This window comes from Lathamus discolor, chromosome 5 (assembly GCF_037157495.1).
Source record: "Lathamus discolor isolate bLatDis1 chromosome 5, bLatDis1.hap1, whole genome shotgun sequence".
Lineage (NCBI taxonomy): Eukaryota > Metazoa > Chordata > Aves > Psittaciformes > Psittacidae > Lathamus > Lathamus discolor.
The window spans coordinates 28,491,174-28,509,245 of NC_088888.1; the positions used below are offsets into that span (position 1 = coordinate 28,491,174).

Below are 18,072 nucleotides of genomic sequence, written 5' to 3' on the forward strand. Positions count from 1 at the left end.
TATTTCAAATTCTGCTAAGTCAGAGTCTGATGTAGGAGGTTAGACACCTTAATTAGTATTGCACACTCTTTACTCTAGGAGGCTTTTTATACCAGAATGTTCCATTTCTGGTGCAGCACAACATGTGCCAGCTAATGAAAAAAAATCAGCTTGCCTTTTTTTTTTTTTTAAGGTTACATAACAAAAAGCTGGGTAAGATGGGGGACATCTCTAGTACAAAAATATAGTAGGAAGATGGTCTGCATTGGAACCAGAAGTAAACCAGCAGTATAAGCCAGATAGAAAATGAAGAAAAACTACCACACAAATTAGACCAGTAATAGAAAACTTTCTTCCTTGACTTAATTCTTGGGTATCCGTTTCCCAGGGTATCTATAACCTTAATGTTTAGTATTTTCAGTTCTGTATAATAAAAGCAGAGAGTATTTATTCAAGTCTTTTTTTAGCATTGTTGCAGCGATACTTTCACCGCTCATACGAATTATACCAGTTCATACCAGTTACAGTTGTAGTGACTAAACTTGTATAATACTTGGCAAACATACTTTTTTGCAGGAAGTGTTTTGAGGCATTTGGGTAAAAAATCTGTTTCTATAAAGAAATATGTATTTCCTTGGTTCATGAGTGTTAATTATAAATGTTCTCATTGTTGTAGTTGTTATCACAATTGATAGAAAGTTCTAGCAAGTATACTTTTCAACTTTTGTTGAATAATATATGGGTGACTATTTGTTAGCAGACCAACAACTGTAGCAATAAAAATGCGTGAAGGGTTACCAGGAATGCCTAAGGAACATAGATTCCACCTGAACTGTAAGGTTAATTGAAAACAGCTTTTTCCCCTTAAATTAACAGTACATTGGTGTATCCAAGTTCTCAGTTTTCTTTCACAACATAGGTGTGCAGACAGTTTGTTTAGATGTTTAAATATTTTTCCATCTGTTCTGTCAAAATTATTGATTGAGCAACAAGCTACTTGTAGTGTCCTATCAGAAAGTCTATATCTAACATTATTAAGAGAAACTGTAATTAGGTACAAAATGTAATTGTTTTCCCAATAAGTTGCCTGGTTATCTAAAACAAAGTATGAAAACAGTGTTTTGATATTGTTCTTTTGAAGATAAAACCGAGTGCTGACAACCCTCTGTAGAAGTTTGACAGTGAATTTTATGAAGCTTTTCATGCTCAAGGGTATTGCTAAATTTGTCTGAGCAGACTCCAGAAGTTACAGCAACTAACCACCATTTAGAGGTCTGTGGGAAGTACCTTTCTTGGTTGTGTGAACTTCTGCTGTGTGACCAAACATCTTCCAGAGGCTGCTGGTCACAGACTTCACCTGTTCCACTGCTGGCTAACCTCCTAACCTCTTATTTTCACAGGATCTTGTAAAAGCTTGCGTGGAGAGGGTGCTGGGCCATCTAGTCTAGGTCATGCTTTGCCAAGAAAGGTTGGACCAGATGATCCTTGAGGTCCCTTCCAACCTGATTCTATGTGCTTGTATCAACTTCTCTTTGGCTGGCTCATTTATTTGCATGCTTCATAAGTCTCTGCCTCAAGCCCTTGTAAGTAAGAGTTTGCAGGTATGTCTCAGGCTGCTGCCTCTCAAAAAACTTCAGCTCTAGGTACCAAATAAAGAGATAATTTTTATCTTTTCATTGCTTTTCACCATAAAAATTAAATCTACATCAAATTCTGTGGACTGTATGTTAGGCTCTTAAAGCCTAAGGGAACCTGTAAAGCAAAGGGAACCTGGAGATGTACTGACTGGTAAACATGAAGATTAAAGTCTACAACCACTGGTGAAGTAGTGGAGGAAGTCTTTTTAATGGATTTTTGTTTTCTAGGAAGGAGCAGATTTCCAGTGGTACTGATGATTTTTAGTAATTTTTTTAAGTCCAAGACAGTGGAATTTTCAGCCGTGGGGAGTAGAAGACTGCTTTTTTTTGTCAATAACTGCAAATACGAGGGTATTTTTCTGATCTATAGTTACTTGTTAGCAAAATGAATTGTTACATGTGAAGGGTAAATTCAACTGAATTGCTGCGATCTTAGCAGCTCTGTAGTGTGTGTGTATTATCTAGTTGTACGAAAGGCAAAGTTCAGGCTGTGAACTGAATATGTAGGGCCTGATGGTCTTTGCTCTGTGTGTGAAGCACTATCCCATCATGTACATGGTCGTTGCCAGTGATACTCAGCAGAAACCTCAAAGTGTGCAGGCAGTGGAGTCATTAGGGAATACTTTGTTTTCCCTTGTTACAGCTGGCAATTTTTGCTGTCTCAGTAAACTGAATAAAGTTGAGTTGCCTTTTGACCACAATATAAATGAAAGTTTTAAGGTAAACAAATAGTTTTCCCACAGCTGAAACTAATGTCTAACACCTCTAAAACATCCACAAAAACACTGAAGTACCTGCATATGCCTGGAAGCAGGTGCCTGTTGCATAGTTTTGTTAAGGTGAGGGAAGATGTGGTAAGGGAAAAGAAACAAGAGTGTGAGTTAGGCTGACACTGCTTCTGAAAGAACCAGTTCTTGCACTAGAGCCCTAAACCCATATGGAGTAAGATTCCCTCGAGTAATAAAAATTATGGTAATTTTTTGAATTTTATTGCCCATATACTATGGTATCATCCAGACTGAACTGCAGTCAGCCCACCTCCTGCTTTACTCAACACTGGAAAGTCACTTGGGTACAGTGATGATGTGAGGTGTAAAACAGGGATGAATGATGTTATCCATGCACTGATGTCACATCGTGCTGGAGCTCTCATGTCCCAAAACCTCACCTAGATCTTGATGAGGTGCCTTGGGGTTTTGGCACCACAAGTGTGTGAAGGAGGTGAAGAAAGAGATATATCTGAATGACGTGACTAAACGAATTTTGTGAAAGAAAGCAGGCAACTTCATCTTTACTTCATGAAAACTCACTGGCTGGAGTATGTACTTCGTGTAGCTGCTCTTTCTGTAGATTCTAGAGGGGTTGCACTTGTGCCTTTTATGATGGTTTTGGTGGGCTTGCTGCCTTTCCTGCTGTGACTTTGAAGGGACTGAGTTGTTAGGACAGTGTATTTGCTTAAACATAGATTTGTGGAATCTTACAGGGGAGGGTCAAGAATTGGCTGGAGATGATGGAGGCAGCTTTTAAGGGCAGCTTACAAAGTTCAGGACATCAGACTTTCCACTGTTGTCTGTGCCTGGCCAGGCTGGTACCCCTTATATACAAGAATACTCCACAAATACTGGAGGAACATCTAGTTTTCTTTGGGTCCGCACAGCCAAAGAAGGTATTTCTAAAAGCAAGTATCCACTTCATGGTAGGCAAAACCCTGAATTATTCATAGGTACAAAGCCTGCAGCTGTGTGTCATGTTCATTTTAGCACTGAGTTGGAGCTTTCTTGACCTATGTTCTTTGTAATTAAAAACAAATCCCTCAAATCCAAGATCTGTTTGGAAAGGATTCTGTAATGCTAGGGCAGTGTGTATTGTCATGTTCTCATGCCTGCCCTAACTGTATGGATTTGGTTATAGGAGCTGCTGGACTCCAGCACTTCCACTGATTTGTCACAGTCTACAAATCCTGTTGTTTGTTAACACCATGAGGTGTAGAAATTACTTAAAGAAAATACTAGTGTGTATTTATTGTGAATGCATTATGTACAATTTTATTACATTTATATTAAATTGAGATGCCTTTTGCTTTATTTACACTATTTTCAGGCTGTTTTCTTTTTGCCTAAATGAAACCCTTTTGATGCTCTTGCTTGTCTGGCTGGCTGTAAACCAGGTATTTAAACAAAAATAAAGAGTTGCCAGTTTTGCCAGCTGGGGATGAGAACCCGGCTGGTGCTATGTGGGTTCGGGAGGCAGTTAATCCAGCTTTTATGCTTTTTTATGATTTTATGTAAAAAGAGGTTAAAAATCACATTTGGCTCTTTCTTTGTACCACTGTTTTGTTGCTGTTGTGGGAATGCAGCAAAAGGTTGCTCGTACTTTTTATTATTATTAGGTGAAGTCCTGCATAAATTAGGTAAAGCCGCAGATACAGTTTGCTTTAGCTACTAGCCGTGTGATTTGCCTTGCTCAGAGAATGTTCTGTTTTATCTTCCCATTGCTGCCTTTTATAAATTGCACATGCAAACCACACCTCAACTTGATAAAAGAATCAATGTACCACTGCCTTCAATTTTATGTATTTTACTAGCTGCAAAGGAAAAGAGTAGCTAACTGTATAGACAGGAGAAATAGTAACAGTGCTAATAGGTGTAGGAGAAAAATACAGAATGCTTTTATTCTGTGGCAGAAGAAATGGTGATTTAAAGACAAGTGTCACAGATTCCATATACAGTTTTTCAGCAAATAGCTTGCAATATGTTCAAACTCATAAAACATTTAATTAATTTTAAAATGCAAGAGTTATTTTAGTTAGTTTTGTCATATGTACTTATTCAGATAATTTGTTGTATTTTACACTTTCCAAAATTTCACCCTCTATTTGAAAATATGAATGATGTAACGAGTCTGTTTTGGCACAGTTGTAAATAGTATGTGTTAATGTGTTAATATTTATGATTTTTTAGTCTTATATACACAAGAGGGATTTTTAATATACTTCTTTTCATCATGTTTCTAGTACTAATCCTTAAGGACAGGGAAGACTAAGAACATGAATGCATTAATTGTTGTGGGATTGTCAAAATTGCCATACTGGGTCAGATAGCATTTTGTTTCTGCTAGTAGCATGTAGCAGATACTTCAGAGCAGGCTTGAATTTACGGGGGGGGGGGGGGGGGGGGGGGGGGGGGAAGGAAGAGGAACGGGGGGACGGGGAATGGAGAGGAAGAAAACCAGACTTGATACCCTCATTAGGACTGGTGAGAGTAGTGTATGTGTCCTATGGTGTGGTCACGGCCACTTAATGTCCCCAGATGGGCAAAGGCTTTGTCTATCCTTGCTTCAGAGGAAATTGCTGGCAGTCATCTTACACTTTTTAGACAATCACAAGATTGTAGCAAAAGGTTTACTTATAGCAAAAGGTTTCTGATCTGTTAGAGGTGGCCTTGTTCATTAAAGCCTGAAGACTTTGCTACACATTGCCAGATTTTCAATACTATGTATCTAAATGACTGTTGCTATGTGTCTGCTTACAATTTGAATCTGGTGAGCTCTTTGTGGTGGTGATGGCGTGTGTCTGTGTGTTGTAAAAAGTATTTTGTTTTCTAAGGATTAGTTTGTTGTTGCTTTCTTAGATTTATTTTTAAATCAGGTACGTGCTGCCTTTCAGCAGCTGTCTTTTAGTGATGTAGAAATAATTCTTTATGCAGAATTAATTCTTTATAAGTATACTCCAACTCTATTGTGTTTCTTTTCTCTTTCTTACTGTTTGTTATTTATGTCTGATTTCTTGTTCAAGGTTTTTGCCTCTTCGGTAGATCTTTCTGCAGCAGATATTGGCAATTCGGCACGTACAATTGTCTTGCCTTCTGTGTTACCATTTATTAACTTCTAACTTGGTTCTTTTACAAAAGAAAGGGTATGATCTGCTAGAAATTAAAGAAATTGGAATTATATGTGTATATATTCAATAGCCTTCAGTTTCCTTATTGCTTATGGTTTCATTATGGGTGTATGCTGCTGTTGTCTCCATTTCTACAATTTAATATGGAGATATATTAAGGTTAAGACCCACTCTTTAGATTCCTTCTTCCAATTCTCTGGGGCTGCTGGAAGGAGGACTGTGGAGTACGTTGTTTTTAGATACACAGCATTGGAGGCACTATGTTAACAAATGATACAAACATTCCCACGTTTCTGTAATCGTATACTATCATACAAACATAATATCATAGTAAACATTGTCATATTTCTTTGCATTAACGCAGGCCAGCTGTTTGGACTATTTCATGGAGTATAATGAAGCTGTCAGGAGAAACGCATTGAGGACTTTTAATATAAAAAAGATCATAAAGAAGCTAAGTTTGCCTTAGTGAGATTAAAGTGTTTCTAAATTTGAGGCTTTATTCTTACAGGTGGGGTAAGGAGAAAAGAAGTGACTGAGCAAGGAGATGATTCACTTCCTCTCCCAGAAGAATTCTCACTGAGGCAGTAGTACCCATAGTGTCTCTTCCTAAAGTTGTGTACACTATAAAGGGGATGACAGAGGGCATAAGAAAGGGGAAAATGCAGTCATGATCATTTTGAGCAGGTCATCCTAAATTTTTTATTTTGCTTTTAGCAATATGCCTGGAATTTCATAGAGCTTAGGTGTGTCAGTACTGCAGTTGCATGTATTGAGCCTGGTTCTGGGAGTCCTTGTAGCACACCGTGAAAATAAACTCTTGGAAACACATTCATATTGAGGTGTATCAAATAGACAGAAATGATCACGTCTGAAATAGTGCATGTCTCACAGCTGGTTTTGGTTTCTGTCTTAGGTGTTGGAAGATAATGACTATGGCCGTGCAGTGGACTGGTGGGGATTAGGAGTTGTCATGTATGAGATGATGTGTGGAAGACTACCGTTCTACAACCAAGATCATGAGAAGCTATTTGAACTGATACTAATGGAGGACATAAAATTTCCTCGAACTCTGTCTGCAGATGCAAAATCATTACTGTCAGGCCTACTGATAAAGGATCCAAATAAGCGGTAAGTGAAATTATTTGGGTATCCTGACACCATAAATACTCCAGTTATACTGGGTAATGTAAAAATTGGCCCATGGTTCCTGGCCCTTCTGGCTGAGAGGCCTCTCAGTCACAGGAAAAGGCCATATGCATCCATATGGTCTCAGCTTTCCACTTTTTCAATACAGCAAAAATATACAAAGTGAGTTTAACGAGCAAAAGGGGAAAAATCATGTGGAAAAGAACACTTTCTTAGTCATTCACAGGGATCTTTTCAGGTTTAGGTTGTGTACAGGAACAAAGGGAGAGCTCTCAATCATTTTGCAGAGTGTGATTTAACCCTGAGTTCGCTGTTGTGTCTCAAGGGGACTACAGTGCTTTTTCTTGGAAGTGATCATGCTAGAAGACATGTATAGACTAAATTTCATTAGGGCACATAAATCATATATTAGACCACGTAAACTAGTAACATTAAAAAATACATCTGAGTGGAATTTAAATATAGTTGTTTGAAAGCAAGTATCGCAGAGCTCCTGCCTGTGCCCTTTTGTGTTGGGCTTTCCCCTCTGGGATTGTTGCCTAGGAGAACCATATTCCAGTGGCTTCTGCACTGATCCAGCAGCGTCTAGTCCCCTGTGGTTCTGAACTAAATCTCTGTCTTTGTAAATTGCTAAGATTTGTCTGTAGGTCCCCTTTTATCCCCAGTCCCTCTGTTGTGTTTTCAAGTCTCTTGGCATGTTTTAAGGCTGTAGGCATTCTTCTGTCTGTCTGTCTCTTTAGTCCTCTTGCATCCTCAGTTTGTTCTCAACAAGTTTTTAGTAGTGGGCATGTTGTTGTGTCACTCCAAGGGATTTGCCTGAATGCAACCAAGTGCAGCAGCCAGGAAGGACAACACAAGTGGTCAGTCTTCCTGCTGCTGCCCAGCAATGCCTGTTTAACTGAATTTACTGTGTGCACTAAAAGCAAACTGTGACCAACCAGCCAAATACATGGAGAGTAAAGTAAAAATTTGCTCCTGTAGCAACTCCTAATGCATTTTTAACCTCCAAACGATCTGACCCATCAAATATATAAACCTTTAGAATTGAAAAGATAGTTCTTTGTAATTAATCTTTGCAGACAGTAATGTTTATTAGAGGCTTACATTTACAAGCTTATTCACATTCAAGTTCTCATTCTAGCAGATGCTAAACAGGGTGGGAGCACAGAGGTCAACTGAAGCTCAGCTTTTCTCTGAGCAGCTGGATGGGAAGATAATGAGAGAAGTCTGGAGACCGCAGGCTAACTGGAATACTTTGCAGAGATATAGCGAGTTTTACAATAAGTAAATGAGAAACAAAGAGGAATACAGCTTGGAAATAACTTTACACCCAGTCTCTGCAGGACTGAGTATTCTCTTGCAATTTGGCAGCAGGGTAGTACCAACACAGATTCTTTTTTTTCCTTAGTTGTGGGAATTACTGCTTCTTGCAATAAATGCTTTAGAGAGAAATGTTTTACTTAAAAGGTTGCTTTAAAAATGTCTCTTTATGTCTTTAGCAGTGCCTTTTAATGAAGGACAGATTGCTTGTGTCACTCTTCTTGCCCATATTTAATATACATGGGCTGCTTATTCAGTTTCGATTAGCTTTTTTTTCCTGTTGCAGTTTCTTTCTGTTAGTCCAGTAGGATAGGCAGTCTCAGGAAGAAGTTAGATGAGAGCTGAGCAGTGCTGAGTGTCAATATGCTGTTAAAAGGGGCAGAGATTCCCTTTACTGCATGTGTGGTTCTTTCTTGGCCACCACCAGCAGCTCGGGGATGCTCACTAAACTTGTTTAATGAAATTTGACTTACTAATGAAACAAAAACCTGACAGTTCTGTCTTGTTTTCTCATTGCTGGGTTAGTTTTCTTCTAAGTAAGTGAGCTGACTCAGCTCAGAGTCATCAGTGGGAATGATGCTGTGGATGCAAGTGAGAAGGGAGAGGTATAGGCAGGGGTGGGATCCTCTTTCAGCAGCAGTGGCCACTTCCTCGGGCTCAGATCACCTTGGGCAAGTTCACCCAAAGTAGGTGGAATTCAGTTCCTAAGATGATTTACCAGGCAGTCTGGCTTTGGCAAGCTATGGGCCACAGTGAGTAGTGTGGTTATTTACAATGGCCTTTAAATAACCTTCTCAGCAGGCCTACAATTTATTAATTTATACTAATTGACTCAGATTGAGACTATTTTATGGTAATTGGTTAATTGTTACAGCACCCAGATGCAACAGCAGTGAACACTGTATAAAAATGATGTGTGAGTCATTACTGATTCAGTGCCTGGCACCTCCTTGGCAAAATTTTATGTCAGCATTGTTGGGTTGGTTTTGGTTTTTAATAGTGCCAGGAAATCAGTTGGTCTTTCAAGAAAACTAAACTTAAGTATGTTTTTAAAATGAATGAATGATTAAAAAAGCTTATCGTGGACAGTAATGAACATTGTAGTTGGAATAGCCAAACAGAATAGGCCATGGCATAGATACTTCTGCTATCACATTTTATCTCTAGATAACCTGAATTTGTATTAAACAGGTGAGGATTACATATTAAGAGGCTGAGAATTGTTCCCAGGTAGTCAAAAACAAATGGTCACTTTTCCAACCATTACAATAACTAATCTTCCTTTGGAGTAATGCTTGTTTAATATGATCTCTTTTCCACTCTCTTCAGACTTGGTGGAGGCCCAGATGATGCAAAAGAAATCATGCGTCACAGTTTCTTTGCTGGAGTAAACTGGCAAGATGTGTATGATAAAAAGGTATGTCTTTACATGACATTGAATAATCTGGCTTCTGCAAAGTGGTTTCCGTGGCTAGTCATAGGACTGCTGCTCTCTGAAGTTAGTCAGTGTTTTTCTTTGCAACTTTCTGTGTTAATACAGATGAATAATTGTTCTGAACTAGGTGTGCTTACTTAATCTTTTGGGTTTTAGTAACAATTTTCCAGTGGAACAAAAATAAATTTTGAAACCCTACTTAAACGCAGCAAAGATGTTTTCTTATGTAAATGTCCAAATCTTTTCCTTTCCTTTTTTCTTTCTGGGCCTCAAGAGAAAAGTAGGTGTCTCAAGATAATGGCAGAATATGGAACTGAAGTTTGTCCTGAATTGTCTTTATATTTCTGCCTTTTATTGAAAAGCTATTTTATGGAAATAGGAAAATTAAGTGATTGGGAGGGACTCATAGCAAAACCCTGGTTTCTGATTGTTTGTGTTTAAGAAGAAATCTTTTTCAAACTGATTTTTAAAGAGATATCTAAGAAAATTAAAATAGCATTAAAACACTGAGCCAAAACAGCTTGTGGAGAAAGCAAGTACTGGGAATTCAATTGGAACAGTTTTCTCTAAACCCGGTCCTGTTCCTGTAATGATCAACACTTTGGGGATGATTTTAGAAAACGAATTTATCTTACTCAGTAGTGAAACTCAATTTGACTTAAGTTGTTTTATATACAGAAGCCGATTTTATCTCAGTACTTGTGTAAGAATTTACTTGTTGCTATAAACCCCTTCTATTTTGATAAAGTCTTTTTTTTATATACCCCAACTGTTTTACATTGTTAATCTGTCAGTTGAGCTGTGTAATTTTAAAAGATAGATTTTTCTCCTTTTTTTGCTTTGTTCAAATAAAAGGAAAATGGAAGACATACGAATGAGCAGAATATGTTTATGCTACAACGTCAATGATACAAACTGTTTTTTCAGTTGTTGTTGAACTGGAATTTTGAAAATGTGTGGTTGTTGGTGTGGTACTTCTCTGACAAATACCGGAATTGAAATAGGAGCCTGGATATGATGATACAAAATATGGTACTCTGAAGTTACTTGGTACAAGTGTGATTTTTCCCTGGCAGTATCATGAGGTTTCAGGAAACTCTAAAATAAATAATCAGAGCAAGTATAATAATCAGGTTCTTTATGAGCTCAACCACTGGCTGGTTATTTAAGGACATTGGAGGAACGCATTTTGAGGATAAAATCTAAAAATACAAGTTGAGGACCTTTGGAGTTTGAAAAAAGCCCACTAAAATCAATTGGATTGCAATGTGCTAGGAGTGGGTGAGAAAGAAAAAGCTGTTACATTACTCTTGCTCTGTTGAAAAAGATTTCTTAATTATTCTACATTAGAAAGAGAATTCTCAATTCTACACTCAACATTATGTTTAGTTAGGAAAATACAGATACTCTTAATTTTTAAACATGTATTTTGAGTCTTTCCATGCAACCGTGGCAAATGTCTTTCAGTCTATTAAAATCAAAGGGGGTATATTGCAGGCATTAAAATATATATTAAAATTTATATAAATATATGTAATTGCAGGTATTTTGCTTTTATACTCATGGAGGTGGATATGGCTTTTTAGAGTATTATAACAGGAGAAATTGTAGTCATTCATTGTTTACTCTGTCTATTGTTCCTTTGAGAAGCTACATTTGCCAGTAAAAAAATCAGTTGAATTTCCTCAGTTGAACAGTTAACTTCAAGGATCACAGAACTGTTTTTCTGCAGTACTGGCACACCACGTATTCTTTATGGAAAAATAGCTCATGAAGATGTCTTCTGACAGTATGCTTTTCTGTTTAATTAAGAAATAGTTTTGTTCCTATTACAAAGCCATTTGTCTGGTTGGTTAAAATACCTAATTGTTCTTTCTGCACACACAGTCTTACCAGTTCTGAAGTATGCAAAGAGTAAAACTGCTCTGAAATACAAACTTGAAACATAATGATAAGGTTAATGAACTTTCACTGAGTATGTTTATTAGAATGCTTATATGAATATTTTTGAGGTTTTGGTATTCTAAAATAACTCGGGAGGAATGTGCATCCAAAAAATTTGATTTTCAAATAGATTTATTCTATGCTTGCTTCTGTTGCTGTTTATTATTAGTAGTATAGTCTTCAGCAGTAGGGTCACTTGATGAAATTGATAGTTGATATAATTATTTGCATAGTAAAAATATTTCACAGTATTCTTGCCTGAGGTTTATGCACCATGAAACTGTAATTTTCTGGCTGCATTTCAGGAGTGTGTTGCTCTTAGCAATGAAAGAACTGAAGTTCATATTCAGAGTAATGGAAACCAAAAAATCATGTGTGTTCCAAGTAGTTGCTAGGGATGGTTTAGTACATGCGCACACTCTGCTCCTGTGCCACTAATTGTAGCATTTTTTTGCTAGAGATTAGGGTTAGTACATCTCTCTACTTACTAGGTTATCACTTTACTGGTGTGATTAGAGACACAATTATAGATCTGGAAACTTAAGAGTATTTCATGCAATAAACAGTAGCTCTGTAGGGTAAATGATCCAAATGGTCAAATGGAATTATTAGCTCTCTGATACTGCTAACGAGTTAAACTAATCTGGTACTACACAATGACAGTAAAACACTGTATAGGCACACTGGAGCAGAGAAGGTCGTTGCCTTTAAATGAAAAATGTATAGTAGTTAGCATTTGTGATCAGATATATTTATTTTTGGCAGAAAAACTATGAGGGCATATGAAAGAGAGCAGCCTGTGCCAGGTTCTTCCTGTGATCATCTCAGCCCTGATGAGTTTTTAGCTCTGTGCCTGGGTATGAGAAATTGAATAGTTTGGCAAACTCTGAAGACTTCAAAACCCCATATACTGCTAAATAAAATATTTGCTTTATTTTTAGCTAGGATCAGGAAGCTTTAAACATTTCTCTGTTACTCATTTAGGAATTGTTTTAGTTTATTTTTATTTGGGTTGCAGAAATGTTCTTAAGTAGTTGGATGTTCTGTCTAGGGTCTTTCACTAAGCAAAAAACACATGGGCATTAATGTAAAGATAGCAATTTGGGTATATCTTCAGGATTGTAGCTTGAAGCACTTAAGTAGCCTGATGGTAAAGGAGATCCAGCCCTTGTAGCGAAGCCTGGGTTTCCTCCTGCATGTAGTATGGATGAAAGAAGAAAGAAACCGTATGGGAATTTGGGCTGAGATACAGATATCTCCTTTTGATTTCAGATTGTTTCTGAAGCAAATTAGGGAGTGCTAACATATTTATTAGTTAGTACTGGGAAGGGAGTAGGGACAAGTGTCGGTTATGGTTAAAGCTGGGTTGTCTGACTTGGCTGCAGGCACACTCCTCAGTGTGGAGGCTGTGACTTTCAGCATGGAGTCTGACAGCTGCAGGAAGCTGTTCCTTACCCTTCCTTACCTTTGCTTCACTTAGAACAACAGCAGATGATGAAATCCCCTGGTTGAAGCCTGGGTTCAGGCCTGGCAAAATCTGCAATATAACTATAACCTGAAATGCATGTTGAGGTACTTTCATATTGGAAGGAGAGAAAATGAAGGAAATAGGAAAACACCAACATCTGGTTTTAGGCTGTTGCTATTTGAGTCTTACTATTTTTGTACAATTACCTGCAGTGCAACAAAGCCTGCAGAAATGACCCTCATTACTTGCTTTTGTGTTGTTGCCATGCGAAGTAGTAAAAAGATCAGTGAACTGCTAACCAGTCTGATCTTTTCATTGTGTTTCCAGTGATACTTCAAACTATATGGGGCAGACCTAGTGGTTGATTACCACCCTTTCCCCCAGCTGCTTAAATTTACAGGGAGGAAAATATACATAATGGTGTCTGATTCTTAAATTGTTGCTGTAGTCCTGGGAATGTGGTTTCTCTCTGTCCGTGGTACCAGCATGTTACCACTTGGAAAACAGTTTATCTACGGGCAAAACCCCCTGCTGAAGCCTGCCTCGCTGTGCATTTGTGCCGTGAGTCATTCCACCACTGAAATCCCAGCCTTTCCTCCTCCCCTGCCTAGGACAACCACATGCAGTGTCCTAGCAGCATGCTTTGTAAGTTACTGAATTTCAGTTTGTGTGCGAATAGACTGTTTACTTGGAACATCATTTAGTAAGTTAGCTGGTTTGTTAATACAAGTGCTTTTCTTTTTGTTTGAGTTGGGAAGTCTGCCTGTGAACTGTGATGTGTTTTTAGCACTTCCAGCTGAGCATGCGTGTGTGTAAATACAAAAGTGTATTTCACTGATGTAACCCCATTCTCTTCTCACAGTATACTTTATTTTTTCCACCATTCTGATTTGGCTGATCTGTCTCTTCTGTTAAATTCTAGAAAATAACAACTTTGCAGGTTTAGTTCTTCAGGAAAGTTAAGGTAGATGAAAGTTTGATGTCTGGACATCAAATCATTAACTTTCATAGTCAGAAAGAACTGTAAGATTTGACACTTTTTGACATACATCAGCCTTGAATAATAAACTGCATGGAAATTGTTTAAATATAGCATATGATGACAGTACAAAGCTTTACTGAAATACCTGTGTTGTAGTTATTTTTATAGTAGATTTTCAAAATACATGTAAGAAAAGCAGAATTCATCTAACACATTGTAATTTATTAATAAAGAAGAGGCATATCGGTTGGGATGCAGCAGAGATTTTATTTTAATCAGACAACTTGGAATGTCGCACTGAAGTTGAACCGTAAGAAAGATTCAAGTAGTTACTCCTCCGGAATAAAACCTGAAATTGAATGACAGTGCTCACTCTTTTATATTTGTATGACACATAAAGAATTAGTGTGTTTGGGAGTTTTGAGATTGTAATCTAGTTATCTTGTTTATTTAAATGCATCATTCAGTGGGGGTGGTGTATAGCTGCTCCTCTTCCTTTCACGCTTTATCTCAAAATACTATGCAGCTGCAGTCTGTTGGTGGATGAGATTCTTATGGTAGTGTTAATTCTGAGTTTGTTGGAAGGAAAATTACATTAAAAGGAGAAGGAAGATCAGATTGATGTTCTTAAGCATCATATTTTTCATTTGGAAGATCAAGTGCATCACAGTTGCTTTGAAGTAGCTTCAGCCACTTCCTATACAACACCAAGATAAATGATTCCTGTCAGATTATCTCTGAGCAAATAATGTAACATATTTTCTCTCATACTGAAGTATTTGTGCAGTTGTTCACTAAATGTGAGAAAGCTCAAGGTGTAGGACAGAGCTTGTCTGTTCATCTCTGTGTGATGATAACAGTCAGGTACTGTACCTGCCCCTTTCCTTCCCTGGAGAGATGGGTGGCAGGTTTCCCGGATCCTAAGCTGTAGAAAACCAGTGGTGTTTCTCACATGCTGCTCGTGATGGATTCCAAATGGAAATGCCATTCACTAGAAATAATAAAGACACTAAGAATTCGATATTGCTTCTGCTGTCATTTCTAACATCAAGCCTTGGAAATGGCTGGGGCAGATTCAGCTTGACAGATGGGTGTGAAACGCTTTTTGTCTTGAACATCAACTCTTAACTCACACGGAATTTAGACTTTTATTTCTTTATTTGTACACACACACGTATTCATGTATATGTGTGCGTGTGATACATGAACGCAGAAAATGTGTGTTTCTGGTGCTTTGAGTAAATCATGTGTGCTGGAGGTGCAGTCTCCTGCCTGATTCTAGGGTCTTCTGCCTGAATTTGCACAGACCACTAGAAGAGGGAAATCATCCCATACTAAGGCTTGGCAGCTGGGACTGAGCAGCATGCTTCTCTCACAGACAGAGAGGCCTGTGCTTAGCAAAAGCTCGTCTTACTCCTTCTGGAGCAGGTTACTGGGTGTGCCTTTCAGTGCTCACGTTACTCTTGGACTTTCTGAATTCTCAGGACAGAAGTGAAGAAAAGCTGTGGCAGTAGTGGCTGGATGCCATTTCCTTGTGGCACCAAACACGAAATGCCACTGGCAATAGAGGGGCATCTTCATGTTGTGATCATCAGAGCTGTAGTTAATGTTGGGTGTTTTGTTCTTTGTAATTAAAGTTCAAATGACCCTTGGGAATATAGGGAAACTCAGGTTTTGTATCAGTCTAAGTGGCTGTTTGCAGCCGTTGCACCTTGTTTGTCTTTCTGACTGTTTTATTACAGCTGAAGTTTGTGGAGATTTTACTTTCTGGTTTTCAATACAACCTGACAATTTATGAACAAAGGTGCCACTCCTCCAGCAAGACGATTGCCAAGTTTCTTTATCATGGCCTTGTGTGTTGGTGACACGGTTTACAAAATCTGTCTTGAACGGTTCTGTCCCCAGTCTTCTGAATGTGTTCAAGTACCATATCCCTCTGTGTACACTTGCATCCATCATTTATACCATACTCTGTGCTTCTGCTTTGCCTGAAAGGTTGTTAGAAAAGGATTTGTTAGTACATTTCTCTAATTTTCTTCTGGAGGTGATGCCCAAGCTCTGTGTTCCAGTTCCTTGACAAGAATTGTCTTGGAGGTTCTCCCATTAGAACTGGGAGTGTGCCTTGCAAGTGTCCCAACAATTATATGAAGGTCAGAGAAAGAATTTCCTTGAGGGAGAGGGACGTGTTCCTTTGGTGGCAGATGAGGAGTCTGGAGTGGCATGTCCACAAGACTACAGCCACAGCTGGTTTGGTGTAGCTGGGGTAGAGCAGATAGAAGGGAACAATCTCCTGCTCTGGCTGTCCTCCTGGCTGGGCTGTTGGAAATGATACTGTGAGGGAAGGAGGCAAAGTGTATGGGAAGAATTAAGAAACCTTTCAGCAGCTCTCTGTTGAGTTGTATCTGTGTGTCTTGATCTCAGCTACCATTTCCTCTTTCCCATAGGCTGCAGGGGATGGCTGGTGTATGTGAGGTTATAGCTTGTATAAAGACCAGTGTAAGTTGTTGTGGGGAGCCACAGGGCTGCATGATTTGTTATTGCAGTCACTGAAGCTTGCCACTGCCTTCAGTGTCCAGGATACGAAAGTTACTGCTGTAAGATGGATGAATCCTAAAACATCAGTGACATAAATTTGCATTGGGTTCCTTCTTGGGTTATAGCCTGGAGTTTTGTGTTTTACCTGTTTCAGTGCCGCAGCCAGCCAAACTTCTGCCATAGCTGGAAGTTTCATCAGCTGACTTACTTACTGGATGCTATTGATAAACAGTTTTCTATTAAGCCTAATTACCGAGCATCAAATTGGAGTACCAGCTTCATCCCATCACCTGTGATTGATGAATTTTCTTTTAATAGTGCTTTTCGTATGTGATTGAAATTATTACTGTAATTATTTGTTCCTTAAGAGTCATTTAGAGCTGTGCTTCTCTTTCTAAAATAAAGGTTTTGAAGTATTTTCATAACCACAAGGGAGGTGATCTAAACCCGTAGTGAGGCCCATTGTTTCAGTGGACAAGAAACTCCGCAAACAAACCAACAAAACAAAAATCCAACCGCAGTGTTCTGTGGTTTGGTTACGGAGAATACCAGTAATAAGCCAGTAAGTTTCTGGGAAGAAACTTGCCATCTAATGCCTTACCTTTTTCCTTTCCAATTGCAGATTCATAAGTAGCTGTATATTATGGTCTTACCCTGCCTTTCCGTTTGTTTTTAATTAACTTCTTTGACCTAAACTACAGTCGTTAAAGATTGTAGAGTGAGTGTTTTCTCCTTTTCTTCACATAGTAGTTGTAGCATGAAAGGTCTCTGCTTTACTTCAGAGCAAGAGTGGTTCGTTTTACTTTCCGCTGTGTTGCACTATTGGAAAGACGTTGCTCCTTGTCCTTGACTTGAAAAACAAGAACGTTTTTCTTCAGCTTTTATTTTCACATGAAAGTTTTAATTCTTGTGAAATGGCATTTCCCCTTTCTGATCTGGAAAAACAGTCGCAGTCAGGGAGGCAGTAAAATTGTCATGACCCTGTTACCTGGCGGTTTGGGTTTCTTTCATACTGAGTTTATCTAATGTTTACTTCTGTTGCTGAGAACTGTGAAAGTGTCTTTTAAAAGGATGTGTAGTGGTGGGCACGTGGCCTTGAGTAGAGTACGTTGCCTGGCTTCACGTAGTATTTTTTTGTAGCTTTCTGAGTGTTTTCTGAGAGAGAAGAGTGACAAAACCAGCAGCGTGGGATGTTCCACAGGAGTAACTTTGTGCGCAGGAATTGTGTGGCCACTTTGCTGGGGGGATGCACGACTTCGGAAATCCATTTTAACAGTGCAGAATCGATGGGATGGCCGAATACTTACAGACATCATTTTCATAGAAGTGTAGGAATTTGTACATTAAAACAGAACAACTTGTTTCTGGATGCTAGATGTAACTGGATTTATGCCTGGAAGATTATTCTGATGTTGAGTTTATGTATGTTAGCTCCTTAAGCATTTATCCTACAGTGCTCAAAACCTTTACTTCAAATACGCTCTGCTGTGGTATGTTTGCAATTCAGGAATATGTGAGAAAAAACTGAATTTGGTTTTGTAAAACTATTAGTCATACTTATTGTGCTGTTAAGTGTATGCAAATGATAGATTTATCTTTGCTTAATAATTGCTTCGACTGTTACTGAAAGTTTGGATCAGATGAAACAGAGTATGTACTCAATGCCTTAGTATGTACTCAAAGGGAGAAGAGAGTCAAACTGTTGAATAAAGGGTAATGCTGGAG

General features: G+C 38.5%; 1 protein-coding gene across 4 annotated transcripts in view; it reads left to right on the top strand.

The window, feature by feature from the left end:
- AKT3 (AKT serine/threonine kinase 3) overlaps positions 1-18,072 on the top strand; it is a 148,497-nt gene that overhangs the window by 122,662 nt on the left and 7,763 nt on the right. For all 4 annotated transcript variants that reach the window (XM_065680164.1, XM_065680163.1, XM_065680161.1 and 1 more), the window contains 2 exons: positions 6,431-6,645; positions 9,313-9,400. In XM_065680164.1, the coding sequence (XP_065536236.1) occupies positions 6,431-6,645; positions 9,313-9,400 (303 nt within the window). The remainder of the gene's footprint in view (positions 1-6,430; positions 6,646-9,312; positions 9,401-18,072) is intronic.